The sequence below is a fragment of the Hydra vulgaris genome, chromosome 09, assembly GCF_038396675.1.
Source record: "Hydra vulgaris chromosome 09, alternate assembly HydraT2T_AEP".
NCBI lineage: Eukaryota > Metazoa > Cnidaria > Hydrozoa > Anthoathecata > Hydridae > Hydra > Hydra vulgaris.
This window is the reverse complement of record NC_088928.1, coordinates 20252501-20272500: the sequence shown is the minus strand read 5'-3', so window position 1 is coordinate 20272500 and position 20000 is coordinate 20252501. Positions and strand designations below refer to the sequence as shown.

General features: G+C 25.8%; 1 protein-coding gene across 2 annotated transcripts in view; it reads left to right on the top strand.

Moving 5' to 3' along the window:
• LOC100200359 (neogenin) overlaps nt 1-20000 on the top strand; it is a 70190-nt gene that overhangs the window by 29525 nt on the left and 20665 nt on the right. For both annotated transcript variants that reach the window (XM_065805006.1, XM_065805007.1), the window contains exons 10-13: nt 7749-7954; nt 11634-11803; nt 14870-15008; nt 18051-18341. In XM_065805006.1, coding sequence (XP_065661078.1) covers nt 7749-7954; nt 11634-11803; nt 14870-15008; nt 18051-18341 — 806 coding nt within the window. The remainder of the gene's footprint in view (nt 1-7748; nt 7955-11633; nt 11804-14869; nt 15009-18050; nt 18342-20000) is intronic.

Genomic DNA, 20000 nt, shown 5'->3' with positions numbered 1-20000 from the left:
TCTTTCAAATTTTAATTTTTACAGAAATCCAAATACAGATCCTGACTTTCAATTAACTTTAATTTTTGTTTCATGGAAATATTGCGTATTGTATTTTTAAAATTTAATATAAAATTTTAATAGCAATAATTATAGCAATTCGTAAATATTTTGTAATATTTACAAATTACTATAAATATTGCTATAAAAATTGCTATAATAGTTTATAGCAGCGCATATGTTTTTTAAAATCCAGTTCTTATAAAACCGTTATTTCAATAATTAATTGTTTTTTTGAAAGTTTAAGACTGCATAGAGAACTATTTGAATATACAGTACAATCTCTCTAATTCGAATCTCCTTAATTCGAAAACCTCCATAATTCAATTAAAAGCAAAGTCACCGTGAAATGCGTTTAAGAAAAATTAACTTTCTGTAATTTGAAAATCTCTCTAATTCGAACTTTTTCCCCATAAAATTCGAATTAGAGAGATTTCCCCCATAAAATTCGAGTTAGAGAGATTCTACTGTATTAGTATTCATTTAGAAGTTGGCGTGCATATAAATGTAAGAAGTGTTTTCCTTTTCTACTTGGTCTGACAACAGTAATAAACAACAGTAAAAACCGTAAACTGTTTTTTTGAAAATCTGAAAATAAGATCTTTTTTTATGAATCATTGAAAAGTTATTGTATTTTGATTAGGGTGGTTCAAAAAACAACTTTTTTAAAATAGTCTGCTGCACTTAACTAAATGTGTTCTATATAATACAAAAACGCTAGGTTTAAAATTTTTTTGAATAAAAAATATTTTTAGGGGTGCCTCAAGACCCTTAAAAATTTGACAGGTCCCTAATATTTTGAAAAAAAAAGTTTTTCTAAAGTATGTTAAAAGAAGCGAAGTTATATAAAAACTTCAAAATATTAATGAATTTACATAAAAATATTTTTTTTAGGTATAATCGCCTAAAAACTATTGTTTTTATAAGATGAAAATAAAAAAAATCAATATTTTTAAGTTTTTTTAAAATGATTTTTTCAAACATGTTTTTTATGTAAATTGATTATTATTTTTGAAGTTTTTATATAATTTTAAAAAAAGTTGTTTTTTGAACTATCCTAACTTGGATATGCCTTAAAAAGTTAACAGTTACATAAGTTGTTGTACTTTAATATTGCATGTCTTAAAATGTTACATAAGTTGTTGTACTTTGATGCATGTCTTAAAATGTTGCATAAAATATTTTGCTGTTAAATTTTTTTGTTACATTAAAAATGTTTCCTATAATATTTTTAATGGCATTAGTAGTCATACTACTCAAATTACTAATCTTGACTAAATAAACTATTGCCAATGCTAGCTCTTGTCATATGAATATTTTCTTGTTTAACCGTCCAACAGTTGTTCTTTTTATTTTTTTTGGCTTGAGCACCAACTGGACAAACATTAGAACCAACTGGTTTTTTCTTTCTCAATATATGAGGTAAATTCACGTGTTGAAAATAAATTGAGAAAATTAGAAATATTGATTTTCATTTTTGTTAGTTTAGTAAATATCAAGTTGCTGCTTTTTCTTTCTAAAAGATAAGCATCATTAAGGCTTCAGCATTTGATTAGTATCTCATGCTTAGTTTAAGAGCAGTTTTGTATGTTGTTTGCAAATATGCTTTGCAGGTTTTTTTACAGATATTTGCAGAATTTTTTTTGCAGATATTTTCAGGGTTTTATTTTTCAGATATTTGTTGGGTCTTTAAAAATAAGGTCATGTAAGTAACAGAAAAAAATCTTTAAAGAAATGCTTTTGTAAAAAGAGTAAGGTGCAAGTTTTTTTGCAGATACCTGCAGGTATTTTTACAGATATTTGGGCCCTGAAACAGCTAGTTCTAGCTTTTTTCCCTTTTTTTTCCAATGATCAATTATGATTATTACAATAATTTGGTAATTATTCATTTATTGATTAATTAGGTAATTAATCATCAAAATAACGATCAACCTTTATAAATATTTCTGAATGTAAAAAATCATAAAAGCAAATGTTTTTAAAACAGAAAATAATTTCTTAAACAAGTGTTTTATTAAAACTCTGGTTCAATCTGTAACTTCCTTAAAAATAAATCACTGCTCATTTTACAAAAGCATTTCTTTAGAGATTTTTTTTTGTTTCTTGCATAACTTCATTTTTTTTTTTTTTAAATTTGGTTTATATATTACTATTTTCAATCCAAAAGAAAAGTTGTTAAATTATTTGAGATCGATTGATTAACTTTTATTTTATTTTTCCTGTTAGACGCCATTATTAAAAGTTTTAAAATAAAATTATTTTCTTTGACTTAGTTTTTTATAAACTTATCTAAAATGCAAAGTTAATAACATACTTACTTAACATTAGGATTGTATATAAGCTTCTTTTTGGTAGAATATTTTTATTACAAATTTTGGTTATGAAAATTTTTTAATATATAAAATCAAATTTAAATTAAATTAATTTTATTTCTTAACTTCAAGTTAAATTAATTTTATTTATTTAACTTCAAGTTAAATTAGTTTTATTTATTTAACTCAGAGTTTAATTAATTTTATTTATTGAACTCAAAGTTAAATTAATTTTATTTATTGAACTCAAAGTTAAATTAGTTTTATTTATTGAACTCAAAGTTAAATTAATTTTATTTATTGAACTTAAAGTTAAATTAATTTTATTTATTGAATTCAAAGTTCGGTAAAAGAAGTTAAATAAATATTTTGGTATTTATATTATATATCTTAATATAATTATATATATCCAATAACTATATTTATCAAATGCAATCAAATTTTTAATTTACAAAACAAAACATTAACTTGTACTTTATTTGGATCCAAAATTTAGATTTTAGTAAATGTAAATTTTAATAGTTGTCAATACTTATTGTTTTTAGTTTATCAAACGTAATGAAAAGATTTTTTTTTTAATTTTAGCATGAAGAATAGCTATTTAGAAAAACCTAAAATTATGAGAAGCACTAAATGAATTTAAAAAGTTAACTATTAAGTTTGCTATCATTTGACTAGCTTTTGACTGATTTCTTTCAAATTTATGTATATAAGTATGCATATATATATGTATATATATATATATATATATATATATATATATATATATATATATATATATATATATATATATATATATAAATAGATAGATAGATAGTAATATATACAAACAATAAAGATAACAATTATATATACAGATATTGAAAGTTTTTACAGAGAATAAAAGTATATACATATAAAGTATAATAATAAAATTTTTAATTTCTTTTTTGCTCTATTGTCAATTTTTAACAAATGAAGTAAACACATGAAAGTTTATTAAAAATATATTTTAATAATAAAGTTACTTTATTTAAGTTGTTTTAGTTCCAAAAGTCATTGTAATTTTTAATGTCATATGATTAAAAATGCATAATTGTAAAATATTATTTTCACTGTTAATTTAATTGCATTTGTTTTCTTTTCAATTTAATGTAATTTATTTTCTCTGGATATGGAGCTAGCATCTTAAATTTATTGTTGGTCAAGTTTTTTATTTTTTTTTACAAAAAAAATTTCAAAAAGTAAAGCAAACTTTTGTAGTTTTTATTCAGCTTAAGTTATAAATAAAATATAAAAATACACAATAAAGTTATTATTTAACAAAAGTTTTGTCAAAAAACTTAATTTTTTTAATTAATATATGTGTGTTGATATTATATCTTTTTCATTTAAAGTTTTGAAAAAAGATGCTTGAAGTTAAAGCACATTTTAATTTTGAATTTGAATCTTAAAATTTTGCAAATTAACCTAGAAGTTTTGGCATTTTTAAAAAATGTTTTTATTATTTACACAATGAAGAAATAATTTTTAAAATTTGCTCTTAATTTTCGAGAAAAACTGTTTTTGACTTTATAACTTGTATAAGTTTTGATGAAAATTCTCTAAGTACAGTCGACTCTCGATATCTCGAATACTTGATATCTCGAACTTTTTTAGCGGTCCCATGGACATAACGTACTAGTTTAGGCTAAAATCCTCTTGATATCTCGAACCTTATTATCTCAAACTTTTTGGTATCTCGAACAATATTTTCGGTCCACAGGGCAATTTTCTATCGTTATCTTGAACTTTTCAACATTTTTTTTTTCAAAAATGTTTTAATAAAATTTAATTTTTTTAAATTCCAATTTTCGAAAAAAAAAAAATTTTAATTCCATTTTTAAATTCGATTTTTTTTAAGAATCGAATTTCTGAAAAGTTTTCCTTTAATATATAATTTATTCTTTTTGTCAAACGCAGCAACATGCCGCTCGTTAAACGAAAGCTCACGAACAAATCTATAATAGAAAAATGCAAGGCATTAAAAGACCTAGAGACTGGGATGTCTAACAAAGAGGTTGCCAAAAAGTATGGAGTCCCAAAGAACACATTATCAACCTGGATTAAAAATAAAACCAAGTTATTAACCTCACTGGAAAAAAATGGCACAAAATCTAAACGGAAAAAACTTCGTAGTGGTAATTTCAAAAATGTAGACAAGGCCATATACACGTGGTTCGTTGCAAAAAGAAGTCAACAAGTACCAATTGATGGTACCATTCTAAAAGAAAAGGCACTAAAATTCGCAGAAGCATTAGGAGAGTTGGATTTTAAAGCGTCTGATTGTTGGTTTCATAATTGGAAAAAAAGGTCAGTTAAATTTTGTCAAATCTTGTTCAATTTTAATATAAACAAATAACATGTATCTGTTTATATTTAATTTATTTATTTTTTTAAACGTGTAATTAAAATTCAATTATTCTGTTCCTATTTTTAGGAACGGCATCAGCTTTAAAATAATCTTAGGCGAAAGTGCCGCCGTGACGAATAATATGACTGCTTCGTGGAATGAAACTACACTTCCAACATTGCTTTTGAATTACAAGCTTGAAAACATTTTCAATGCCGATGAGTTTGGACTATTTTACCAGTGCCTACCAAACAAAACATACCATTTATCACGAGAAAAATGTTTTGGGGGAAAAAATAGTAAAGTCAGACTAACAGGCATAGCAGCAGGGAGTGCAATGGGAGAAAAATTACCTATATTTGTTATTGGAAAATCTAAAAACCCACGGTGTTTTAAGCACATTAAACTACTTCCTTGCACATATAAAAGTCAGCTAAAAAGTTGGATGACCGGAGACCTTTTTACAGAATGGGTAATGAAACTTGACTCATTTTTTCGTGCTCAAGACAGGAAAGTAGCACTCCTGGTGGATAACTGTTCTGCCCACCCACACATTGAAGGGCTAAGCAACATCAACCTAATATTTTCCCCCCCTAACACCACATCTGTCCTTCAGCCCATGGATCAAGGCGTAATACGAAGTCTTAAAGCTCATTATCGTCACAAAATTGTGCGTTTGTGTATCAAGGCTGTCGATAATAACGAACCCATGCCAAAAATTTCTATACTTCAAGCAATGAAAGATCTTGTTTCTTCGTGGAATGCTGTGTCGAAGGAGACTGTCATCAACTGCTTTAAAAAAGCTGGTATCAGCAAAACAAACAAGAGTATTGAAGAAGCTGATGTGATCATTCTTTTAAATTTTTGACAGAAGAACTTAACCGTTTGCGAGAGTTAGATCCTCGTGCCGTCCAAGAAGATCTCTCAGCGGAATCTTACATTGGTTTAGATTGCGATGTAGTAACCACCGGTTCACTTGCTACTGATGCTGAAATCATTGCTCAGATTTTAGACCCTAATTTTGAAAACGACGATAATGAAGTTGAAGATAGCGTTGACGAAGCTATTGACGTCGAAGCCCCGCCACGCCCATCTGATATTCAATTAGAATTTGCTTTTGAAACAATTCAAAATGCTTCGCTATACAGCTCAAAATACGGAAATGAAATACAATCCCTAGCACTAAAACTTGAGGATTTAATGAAGATGGAAAAGATGGATAATTTAAAGCAATATCAGATAACAGATTTTTTCCAAAAGTTGTAGTTTTTGTTGTTAATGATTTTTGTCAGAAAAATAACTTGTTTTAATGAAAGTCGGGCAATTTTATTTATTTTCAACCCTTTTCTTGATATCTCGAACTCTCGATATCTCGAACTTTTTTTCCGGTCCCCTTAGTGTTCGAGATATCGAGAGTCGACTGTAAAAGAGTGAACAAAAAGTTCTTTTGTTTCGTAACTTTTAACTGACAATACTGCTAGTATTGCTTTTAAACAACGACTTTTACTAATTGTCAATAAACATTTTTTTAAATAAAAAGTGAATGTTTATATTTTAAAGAAAATTAACTAATTAAAAGTATTTAAATAACAATAATTATATTTTAAAGATATTTTAAAGAAAGAAAGAAAAAAAGTTTTTTTTGGGCTACTAGAGTTGCATATCTTTATTAGACTAATCACTCTTGATCTGGCCTTGGAAATTGGCAAGAATTACTTCATACACCTTAAATAGAAAAAACATATGACATTGAATATTATATTAAATGTGTGAAAACCAGGGTTAATAATAAATAAACATAGTTTTACTAAACTCAATAATGATCTAATATGGGTTTGGCTACTTTTTCACCTGCCACAAGGTAACCCATATTAGATCATTAAACTGATTTTTTGCAAATTATCAGCTTCTCAAAATTTTTGTTGCACAAAACTGTTTTGGTGGAAATCTTAAATAATTACTGTAACTTAAGTTATAAGTTAAGGTATATAGTGTCAAAATAACACGTTTCTTTTTCCTAATTAGGTCACTTTTAATATTTTTTTTTTTTTGTAATGAATATTGAATTCAAAACATCGTGTTAAAAATTTTAATACTGTTTAGAAAACCCATTATTTGTCAGTAAATGAATGTACTGAATCCTCCGGCAGCAGGCTATTTCAGTATAATGTCACACTATATTCAGAGATGTAGGTCTCAAGACCAAGACTTGGTCTCAAGGCCCCTTGAGACTCATATTTAACTGTCTTGGTCTTGGTATTGGTCTTGAAGTCTAAAGTCTTGGTCTTAGTCTTGGTCTTGAAAGCCTAGAGTATTGGTCTTGGTCTTGGTGTTGGACCTCCACTGTCTTTTACTTTCTTAATTCTTACAAAAAATATCAACTCAGTGAATAGATTAGTTATTAAAAACAAACCGTAGATTGCCGCAACTTCCTGCTCTCAATGAGATTTCGTCGCATTGGTTTGACAAGGTTCTAACTGAAATTTTTATATATTTATATATATATATATATATATATATATATATATATATATATATATATATATATATATATATATATATATATATATATATATATATATATATATATATATATATATACACACACACACACACTTATTTACATACACACACATATATATTATATATATATGCATACATATATATATATATATATATACAAAAGTTGCTGACCTCAAACACTTTAAGGTTGTTATTGCAGAATATGGGTCCTAATTTCAAAGGCTGATATATATATATATATGCGTGTTTGTTTATGTATGTGTGTATCTGTGTGTGTACACACACAGATACACACATTCTTTATGTGTGTGTGCATGTGTCTGTGTGTACACACACAATAGTTCAAAAAACTAAGCAGCTAAAGATATAGGTACAAAACCATGAAGGCAGAAAAAAATATAAAACTAAAAAAGAACTTTTTTTACTACTTTGAACTGAACTATTTTAGTTTTTTATTTATGAAAATTTATGAAAACATTTTATTGAGTAAATTTTTTTTTTAGTGGCCCTGTACCAACTTCATATAAAGTTTATTACCAAGATGCAGATGATTCTTCATCCTCATTACAAGTGAGCACTTTTTCAAATCCACCTGCAAACATTAGAAATTTGCAACCAAACACGTTTTATGATTTTTATGTTGTTCCATATAATGGGGTTGTTGCAGGTTTGAAATCAAATGTAAAAAAAGTAAAGATGCTTGAGGAAGGTAAATTTATTTTAAAAAATATTTGAAATGTTTAAAAATTAAAAGTATTTAAAATTAAGTCTTGATTACTGTTATGACATACTTTCAAAAAAAAGTTGTGCTAATGTAATAATAAAGCTATGCAAATTTATTGTAAATCCTTTATATATATATTTTATTTTTTTATATGCTATAACTTTTATATATTTTATAATTTCTTATAAATTTTATGTTTTTTTATACATATTATATTTTTTATATATTTTATAATATTTTATTATATGTTTTATTAACTAAAAAACGAAGTTCTTTTATGTATTTATATTAAATAAGTTTTATTTTGGTAATTATTTTGTTTTGATGACTTGAAAAAAGTTGTAATTAAGCAGGAAAAAAGGATTTTTTATTTTAATAAATAACACAAGTCAACAAAAAAAAAAATTTTTCTGGTGCCGAGCAAACAATTTGTTTTTTGTATAGCATTTCTCATTTTGATTTCAAATATGTAACTCTTTTTTTACCATCACATCAAGTTGTAAAGATATTTAGGTTCAAATCTTAAGTTTAGGGTAAAGTCCCTAATATTGTTAAAAAAAAGTTATTCAAAAATACGTCAATCTGGGTCTCAAAAGAAGCGTATTTTTATAGAGATTTTAAAAATGTTATTCATTTGTAATAAAAATAAGTATTTTGTGTATTTTTGCTGAATAACATTCTGTTGAAAATAATTTAAAGAGTCTTTAGCATTTTTTCACATAATTTTTTTGTCAATAAATTTTAAGGGAAAATATTGGCCTATTTTGTTTTTCTTCCTCATCTCTGTAGCGGTGAACAAATTGTTGCATCATTCCAATTGCCCTTTCAGCGTGGTCGTTTACACAAACAATACTTTTTGCAAAATAATTTATATGTTGATTGCGTGTGCCAATACTGAGGTGGCAAGGTCAGCCAATCATCAATTCGATCTTTTATTCCGATCATATCAAACATTAAACATTCAGTTTTAAAGTAACATGACTTAGGTTTTGGAAATGATAATATTGCAGTAGCAATTTTTCTTTTCTTCGAGTGCAACACCATCATACAGCAAGGCTAAAAGAATCAGAGTCGAGTCAAGATACCATGTATGTTTAAATAAAAAATTCAACACAGCATCGACAGCAAATGGTTCTGTACATACTGCTTTATACTGATGCATTTGATGAATAGCAGTTACATCCATAAAAGGAGCTTTGATTGTATCATTTGATTGCAGGTACCACTTTGCATAAAAACAAGCTATAAATTCAGTTATTACCTTAATATGTTCTCTATTTTTTTGAATAAAATCAATTTGAGTTGAAAGAATTGGCATTTTTAAATAATATATAGATTTCCCAAGAAATCTTGCATGATGAACCGCTCCAGTTTTTCGAACTTTAATGATAGAAGGAGAAAGATAGCTGACCACTAGCTCTGCAAGTTCTTTTCTATCTTCCCTTACAATATTATTTCTCAATAAGTAAGATCTACAATACTCAAGAGATTCTGTAGCAGCTTTTTCAACAGCAGTTCCTTTAATTTATTACATCTTTAAACATAGATGGGTTGTACTCAAAATTAGGCTGCTCAAACAAGTTTTTGAAATGTTTAAACAAAGGGTTATCGGGGGCCGTAGTTTTTTTATTTGTTATAGCCTCACAAAAATGTGTGGTTCTCAACTCAGAAATATGATGTCTGCAAGCTAAAAGAACTAGATATTTATTTAACTCAGTAGATATTCTTATTAAAGATCCTTTATGTATTCCTATGTTGCTTGATGTGGTATCAAAACAAAGTAATCCAATCTTTGATTCGAGATTGTGCTCTATTAGGACTTTCATTACACCATTGTACTGATCTTCTCCAGATGAAGAGGGTAATGGCATAACTCTGAGAAGATAGGACTCATTATCAATAGTTGCCAGAACAGCAAGTCTATCATGCTTTAATTTTTTTCCATTATTAATTTCAAAAAGTGTCTTCCGTCAAAATGTATAATGCATGGGTAGAAAAAAGCTTGGACGCTAAGTTCGACATCTTCTTTAGCAATAACTGCCATTTCATGAGCTGTTTGTTTCATCTTTCTAGATGCTGTTGACCTACTGCAATTTATATTTGTAAGATCAACTCTAGAACTATCAAGGATTGCAGCAGTAACTTTTGTCAAAACATTTGGAGAAATATCAGTAATTGTGGCAATTAGAGCAACATTACTAGAAATAATATCTTTTGGGATCTCAGCTTTTATAAGACTATTTGACTCTATAGAACGCCAATATCCTGGTTCAAAATCGGAATCAAAGGATGAATCTTCGCTGGTGTCCGTACCAAATTCTAACTCTGAACTTATTTCTACTGATTTAGCAGCATTTTTTATAGATGGATTTCTCTTTCTTATATTCTCCGAAATCTAAACAGCATACATTATAAAATAAAAATTAATGTACCCAAAATAAAAACCAATGAAAAATTGGAGAAGAGTGAGCAATGAGAGGAGAGTTTTTAAATTCAGAAAAAAGGTTTATAATATGGATTTATATTATAATATAAAATACCTTCTCGCTATATTTTTTGTCTTCAGGTCCTAGAAATAACTTTCTGTTGTGTTCTTGATTGTATAAAAAATCTAGGTCCTCTTTCCTATCTAGGTCTGATCTATTCTTGTCCTTCTTTATCCAGTCAGCTATTCCTGCCCAAAAGATTTTTCCCAGCTCCTTTCTAAAGTCTTGTTGCTTTTTTAATTCTAAAGGCGACCTCCTGTGCATGTTTTTTTTTCAAATTCAAATATTTTTTGTTCAACTTATTTTAAAAGAAATGACATTCACTAATTTCAAAATATGAGATAAAAGTAAAATGCTTACTGCAGAATTTTGCAATATACATTAATGTTAATTTACAATTGTCAGTTTTTTCTTTTTACTACTTTTAGACAGGTAATAAAATTGTTTATTAAGTGAGAACAAAAGAAAAATGCAAACAAAGTACACAAATCAAATAACAAAAGAAACATTAATAATTAATAAACCAAACAATGTGAATATAAACAAATAAAATAACTACGAATGATTGCGCATTCTTTTGTTAAATGCGCATATTTTCGTTTTTTTGCATAAAATCATTTTCAATTTAAAGAACTATTAAGAAAAATCACGGATACACATCCATTTAAAAAAAAAGTATAGATTATTATGAGCACATTAAAAAAAAAAAAATTAAAAATATTAAGATTTACCTTGTGCTCAAAGCCTTGCTACGAGTGTACAATTTGAGGCATTTTTAGGGGGGTTTTGACACTTGAGCACAAGGTAAATCTCAATGCTTTTGATTTTTTTTTTTGTAATCGTATTTTTTTTATATTTGCCCCAAATTTAGCTTGTTGTGTATTTGCGTTTTCGAAATTTTATTTTTTTTAACACCCCTAATATAGATGTAAAAGAAATGTGAAAATACTTGTATATGTTTAAAGTAAAGAAATATAATCTAATAGATTCCTTGGGCTATAAAATAAAAATTATCTTGTACATTTCTTGGGCTATAAATTAATTGATCATAAAAACCATTTGTTTTCCGAAACCTTAAATTTGTTTTATCTTATGTATTTCCCCAAAATTACCATTATTATTATATTTGTTATTATAAGTAGTAATAATATTACTATGTATAGTATTTTATATTTTAGTACCTCCTGCCCCATCAACACTTAAAATTGTTTCTATTGGCAATGACACATTAAAAGTGAGATGGTCACCAATAGATTTAAAAAGTTTCCAAGGTAACCTGTTATCATATGAGCTGCAATACTTTGAAGGGGACTCAAGACACACTGCAAAAGTTATACCAAATATTCCTGTATGTTTTTTATCTTTTTAAATTTTAGTTTAATTTAATTTCAGTTTCCATCAGGGTCCCCACCAGTCCTGAAAAGTCCTGGAATTTGAAAGTAGTTATGGAAAGGCCTGGAAAGTCCTGGATTTTTTTTATTATTCTGTAAAATCCTGGAATAGTCCTGGAAAATGGGATAATATTTTAAATTTTGTTGTTTGTTTTTAAATAAAGAAAAACAATACAACAAAAATACAACTACAATACTAATTATGATAAATTATAGTATTATAATTTCTCTAATCTATAACTTTTATGGGAAATCTGGTTCTTATATTATTTTTATAAATTTGTACTTCAAAGATTCTTAATAAAACTTACACATCCACAATAAGGCATAGTTAATTTGTTTTAAAAATATTATTCAAAAGGTATCATCATAAAGGTTTCCATAAATCATAAATAAATAAACTGTTGATATATATTTTTTTAATTAAGTATATTAAGAGTATATGTCAGAATGCTCAAATGATGCAGAACACCAAAAAACAATTAATAAAATACTAATAAATACATCTGCACTTAAAGCTGAAGTTTGTTGGGTTCTTAATATTGTGTATTCTAAGTATTTAATGAATTCTTCAACTGATTCTGTTAAATTATTTAGTAAAATATTTCCAGATAGTGACATTGCTAAGTTGTTTCAATGTGAACCCACCAAGGCCAGTTGTATTTCAACATTCGGATTACCTCCCTTTTTTAAAAATGAGTTGCTAACTTCCCTATCTAATAAACCTTATTACACTGTTTCATTTGAAAATGAAAACCAAGTATAAAAAGTAACAACTTTCTCAGTAGAATCATACTAAAAGACTTTTTAAATAAGTATAGTAATCTATACCAGCAGCTTCAAATAAATCTAATGGATAAAAGTATTTTAAAAAATCTGTAAATGAAATTGATATTGGTTTTGGTTCTCGGTTAAAAATTGATAAAGCTAATTTAAGTTACAGTGACCAAAAAGTAGTTATATTTAAAAAAGAGGCAGACCAGTTATTAGCTGGTCTATTGACACATCTCCTTGAGATGTCCCCTTTGAAGTTTGTCATAAAAAGCATTGCAGTATCTATTAACCCAGTTTTTATTTCAAATCCAGTAAAAAGAATATTTGTATCAATAATTTCTCAATTCTGTTGCAAAAGTTAGTTAAATATAGCTTTTTGTCACCAAAGTCGGCCTAACTATCAAAAAATCAATATTATAAGTTTTTAGAAATAGTAGACTCAAATCGAAAATCATTTCAAGATTTCAATATTAAAAACAATAGTCTTGATCATTTTTTCTCTGACTTTATAGGAGCAAATAAAGTTATTAAGATGTTTGGAGCATTTTTAAAATAGTTTTTGTGCTTTCACATGGACATGTGAAAGCACAAAAACTATTTTAAAAACGACATCTTCCATTGAGCGTGGCTTCAGTATTAATGAATAACTTCTTGTCAAAAATCTTGAGAAAAATCCCTTATTGCCTTATGTCTTATTGAAGATCATTTGTTTTCTTTTGAAAGATCTCCTGATAGTATCAAACTTAATCAAGAAATGCTGCAAAATGTAAAACAGGCAAATCGTCAATATAAAGAGTATTAGCAATCACAAAGAGAACAAAAAGAATATAACAGTAGGAATTTAAAACAAAAAATTTTGGGCGATGAGAAAAAGTTAGTAAGAGCAAAGTGCAGAATCAAAGCAAAGTGAAATAACTACTTTGATAGAACAGTCTGATATATGCTTGCCATGAATGCAGAAAAGCAAAGTAGTTTTGTTCTTTTGAAAGAATCAAATGAAGAAAAGAAACTCTGTTGAGAAAAACAAAAGGAAATCAAGGATTTTACAACAGAAAAAAAGATGGTTCACGAAAATGATAAATTCACTGCTTATTTTTAAAAGCATATTTTTGTACTCATAGTTATTGAGTAAAGTTTTTTTTTTGTTTTGTTGTTTGCTAAAAAGGTATTTATATTATGAGTTTTTAAATGATTTTGATATTTTTGAAATTGGTTGTGTTAAAAGTTTCCTTTCAAAAAACAGTTCCTTGTCAAATATTTTTTGAATTTACACTTGTTTATGTAGCTGTAGTGATGTAGCTATAGTGATGTAGCTATATTAATGTAGCTGTAATGTATTTCTTTAATTTTTGTTTGATTTCTATATTAATTTACATTTAGTAGCGTATTTTTTTGTTATTTTGGGCAATCTATAAAAAATTCCTGGAAAGTCCTGGAGTTTATAACTTTTTTGTTTGTAAGTCCTGGAAAAGTCCTGGAAATAATGAAGCAAATGTCCTGGAAAAAGAAAAAAATTGTCCTGGATAGTTCTGGAATTTTTTTATCTGGTGGGAACCCTGTCCATTCATATTTATATTTCAGTTTTAAGTTTGAAATTAAACATAATTAATATTATATATATAATAATAATCCTAATATCCTTTTTGCGTTCTTATTCTAAAAATGTGCATTTTAACTCTTCAGAAAAAGAAGGAAAAAAAAAAAAATTAAAGAAAAGATTACTATTAGTCCTGTAGCAGCACACCTTTGTGACCACAGGCTATAAGATAGCCGATGTACGTACTGAAGCCCCTGCAGCTACCTGTTGTAGTATGACATCATTAGTGTGTCTAATGCTGCATTTATAATATAAAGTTAAATATAAACATATATATTTACTGCCATGGAAAACAAAAATGCTGTATTTGAAAAAATAATTATACATATTTATAAATATATATAATATTTGAAAAGAAAGTTGTGCAAGCTAACTGTGGAACTAATTAGTGATTGTTTCACATCTCTCCATTATGCTTAACCAATTGCAAAATAAAATTTTTATTTGAGGTATGAATGTGGCGCCAGATTATACAATGTAACAGGTTGCTTCCTGCAAAGTTTCATACAGTTTAATTGTTTTAAGTTTAAAAAATTAAAAAGAAACAAATAATAAAACTAAATATACTTTAAAAGTTGATGTTTTAACTTTTTTTATTTGGATTAATTATAATTCATTTAATTGTTTTTCATCATTGTGTCCACTTATTTAGAAATCATCAAAAGAATGGAAAATTACTAAACTTTCCCCTCAGACTGTATATAATATTAATGTGCTTGGTATGAGTGGAAATGGACGAGGTTCTCCATCACCAACAATTACTGTCAAAACAAGAGAACTTACTTCAGAAGGTTTTTTTTTTTTTTTTTTTGCTTTTAAAAGTTTTTTATAACTTAAATTATTTGCATATTAATACTTTTGAAAATTAAATTAAAAAACACGAAATAAAAATTTAATTTTTTATAATTAGTAATGTTAAATGTTAAAATAAATTTTACTATTGTTTTTGTATAATCTGTTGTTTTTTTCTATTCCTACCCTAGATTATTTTTTTAATTTGAGATGACTCTTTGTATGATGATAGTTTAATAATTTAAGTCTTTAATAGCATTTTAAACTGAATGTTTAGATGTTAGATGTTAGAAACTTTTCTGTGTATTTATTTTCATTAATTATCTTCCTTGGGTTAAAACATTTTGCCTATAAATTATCAGTTTCTATTTAATTCATGATGTTGAATTTAATTTAGAATTTTAATTAGTAAATTTAATTAAAGATAAGTATTTGTAACTATGTTTTTCAACTTGTAACGATGTTGTTTAATTTGTAACTATGTTGTTTAATTTGTAACTATGTTGTTTAACTTGTAACTATGCTGATTTTTTAAGTAAATAAAAAATTTGAGTTGTTCTACTTGTTCTGAAAGTTAGAAAAAAATTGTTTTAAAGTGAAAAATATGCTGAAAACTGAAAAATGGAAAAATTTTTATTTGAAATTAAAATACACCTATACATCGTCAAAGATAAAAATATTGTCAAAGTTTCTTTGGTGCTACAGCTTTTACTTATTGAATTCCTCTCTATATTTCTCTATTGGCATACGTCAACATGTGTATGTAGTTAAATTTTCTTTAAATAGCAACTTTTGTATCATTAGTTGAAGTTGTTTTCTGAAAATTTTAATAGCAGTTTCAATAATTCACCATACAGCAGCATTTCATTTTTTATGAAGTTAAAAAGTTACTCCAAAAATTTCTATAGAGGCCATTACTATTAATATAATGCTTAAATTATACTTTAAAGTAAAATTTCAGTTTTATGTGAAAAATGAAAAACTTCTTTATGTGTACTAAACTTAATCACAGCATCACATCTCTGAAATCACTTGAAAAGAAATCACAAGATACTTTATAGACAGGCTGAACAAAAATGTAAATGGATATTTGCAATCTGATATTTTGGAAAGAAATTATTCTAATAAATTAAAACAAAGTGTTGTCAAATTTTCTTAACTACTTTGATCAGGTCAAATCTCTCAAAAAACAAAAGGTTGTTATTGGTTGTGTGCAAAACAAATTAGACACTAGAGTTTTTATTATTTTATTTAAAAAAGTAAATCAATAAAACTTAATCAATTATATATGCTTCATTATTGTGTAAGACTGTTTTCCAACATGCATGCGAAGAATGGATGTTTTGTGAATTGTAGGGCTTGTAGGCAAAAGGTTTGCTCAGTTAAGCTTTGAGATTGGTCTTATTTTCCAATGCTTTACCTCATAGATTGGGACTAAGCTTGGTGAATATGGTGGGTAAATTAGTATCTCAGACAAATTTTCACCACATTTTTGCAACATGTGGTTGAATATTATCATTGAAAAATCAAGTTTTGAGTTGCTCCAGACAATCAGTTAAGAGTTTTTGCTTTTCTTTTTAAACTTATTAACAGTTGTATTGGTAGAAAGTAATTTTCAATATTTAATACCACAAACCATTTTGTACTTTTATAGCAGACAATCCTAAGTAATACTCTTTGGATTTTTGCATTTTTTGAAATACTTAAAAGTTTTTTAAGAATACTTAAAATGGCAATCACAGACACAATGAAGAATGCTGGTTCTGCAAAGAAGCAATGCAATACTGCTGCTTTTAGGAATTACACTTCGGCTATGTGCTACAATCATGTGCTTCAGCTATGTGCTAGAACCATCTCATAGAATTAGCTCATACTCAATAAGTGTCGCTATCTATGAAAATGGTTTTAGATGTTGGTATTAAATAGAAAACCATTCATGATCAATTTAAAAATAAATTTAAATAGTTTTTTTTACTGTGGATTATAAAATGCTGATCTTTTAAATAAAATTATGTTTGAATAAAGAATCAAGACTAACAAAAAAAAATTTGAAAAAAAAGGTTATTATCACAATGCATATAATAATGCATATAACAAAGTTTAGTTAATGATACTACCTCTCATAGTATATCTCATAGTCTCATTTTTTCAACTGCAGCAGTTATTAGCATTTGTAACAATGGCTTATTACTTGTTTATATATTAACACTTACTTAAAACAACGTTTATTACCTTCTAGTTTATATATTTATATCTATGTTTAATCAGGTTAAGGTAAAAAAATCTATTAAGTTTTTCCAACAACATTAAGTAAAAACTATATCAAAGATTGAATTGTTAAAGAAATGAGCTCCTGGTTGTTTTCTAACTATAAATACACTAAAAAACTAAAAAAAAAGTCACTGTGGTCAAACATGGTTTTCAGGCGCTTGATCACCTTGGGGGTCCTGATTTTGGCCACACACCCAATTCCAGAATCATTCTCAGCACATTTGATTATATCATAGATAGTGCTTCTTGGAATTTGTTCATCATTGAATTGATCTTTTACCCTTGCTTTTTATTTTCAAATACAGTAAATCCAAATTTTCATCAAATTTTCATTCAAAAAAAAAATTGGTAAATCCATTTTCTTGTCTCTTTTTGCTTGGACATCATTTTTTTTTTTTAATTTTTGTTGTATAAAAATTTCTTAATTAACTTACAGAGAATTAAACAAGCTTTAAAATGGCATGAAATAAAAGCTTAGCTTGTGTCATTTAAAAGTCAGATACAGTTAGTCCGGAAAAACTGAATTTCTTGATGTTTTTTAAATAATGTGTTTGTGTGTGTTTGTGTTTGTGTGTGTGTATGTATGTACAATTTTAAAATTAACACTAAATTAACGCTGAATGGTTTTTGACTATTTTTCGATTTGGCTATCTTTATTTCTTGTAAAGCTGAAATCCTTGATTTTCAAAATGATGCTTTAAATTATTAGAATTATATAATTAAAAAGTTTTTATATATTTTTAATTTGCTATTTTTATTTTATATTTTAGGTCCCAGTGAACCTGCAGACATAAGATTGATGCACGATCCTGATGTACCTGATGTCTTAATGATAACATGGGATGAACCTCTTTATGTATCAGGCGATGTAAAGAGCTATATTATTTATTATCGAGCAAACCCTTCAGATAATTACATCAGCAAAACAACTATTGGTACTGCTAAAGGTTTCAACATAACTGATGTTTTGCTTGGGAAGTTGTATGAAAGTTATATGGTAGCTGTTGATAACAATGGCCAAGGGAAAAAATCATCCGTTTTGGAAAAAAAGACTATGATAGGTGTTTATATAATTCAATTATTTTACATATACATACATAATACATACATAAAATATACAGAGATACATACATAGGTACATACATAGATACATACATACATACATAAATATCATTGTATAAGCGTCTTTGTCTTTGCTTGGATCAGATGTTTCTCATAATACTATTTCTCCAATATACATGGTGTCGCTTATTTTTTTATTGTTACGTGTACACTCCCAAACTGTTTTTTATATATATATATCTTTTACTTTATATATATATATATATATATATATATATATATATATATATATATATATATATATATATATATATAAAGTAAATAATATATATATATAAATTTTATTTGAATTAAAATCAACATTATTAATATTATATAGTACTTAGAGTTTCATGCCATACATGGCAATCATCAGCTATTAAATACATAAAAAAATAGTTTAAGAAAACCATTTAAAAAACTTGTTTGCAAAAGAATAAAAAATTACGGTAGAATGACTTCTGATGTAATAAAAGACCTAACTATATAGTCTCCGGTATCAAAAGAGGACAGTAGAAATTTGTTGGAATGTGGACTTAATATTTATATGATAATATTTCATCTTTCTTATTAAGCTGATTGTTTTTGATTATGCAAAGTTGTAAATTTCTCACGGAGGCATAGGATACAAATTTTGAAATTTTTTTTTGTTTTTTATTGAAAGGCAGTTTAAAAAAACTTTTTGAAATTGTCTTACAATAAATATTGTTCTCTTTTTTTAACCTAAAACTAAATTGCATCTTACTGATAAATATGCTTCTTATTTGAATGGAAAACTTTTTTTTTAATCTTTATTGCCAGGCAATTTTATTCCTTGCTGTAAACCACATTCTTGAAGTTAAATGGTATAACAGAAAGCTATTTCAGTATGATGCTAAATATACAAAGTTATATATATATATATATATATATATATATATATATATATATATATATATATATATATATATATATATATATATATATATATATATATATATTATATATTGCATATGAATATATATATATATATATATATATATATATTGCATATGAATATATTATATATATATATATATATATATATATATATATTGCATATGAATATATATATATATATATATATATATATATTGCATATGAATATATATATATATATATATATATATATATTGCATATGAATATATATATATATATATATATATATTGCATATGAATATATATATATATATATATATATATATATATTGCATATGAATATATATATATATATATATATATATATATATATATTGCATATGAATATATATATATATATATATATATATATATATATATATATATTGCATATGAATATATATATATATATATATATATATATATATATATATATATATATATATATTGCATATGAATATATATATATATATATATATATATATATGTATATTGCATATGAATATATATATATATATATATATATATATATATATATATATATATATATATATATATATATATATATATATATATATATATATATATATATATTGCTCTGTTCTCTATTTGTATTTTATTTCTCTATATAATTATTTTATTATTAAATTTTTACAATGATGTTTTTTAAAAAGTTGCAATG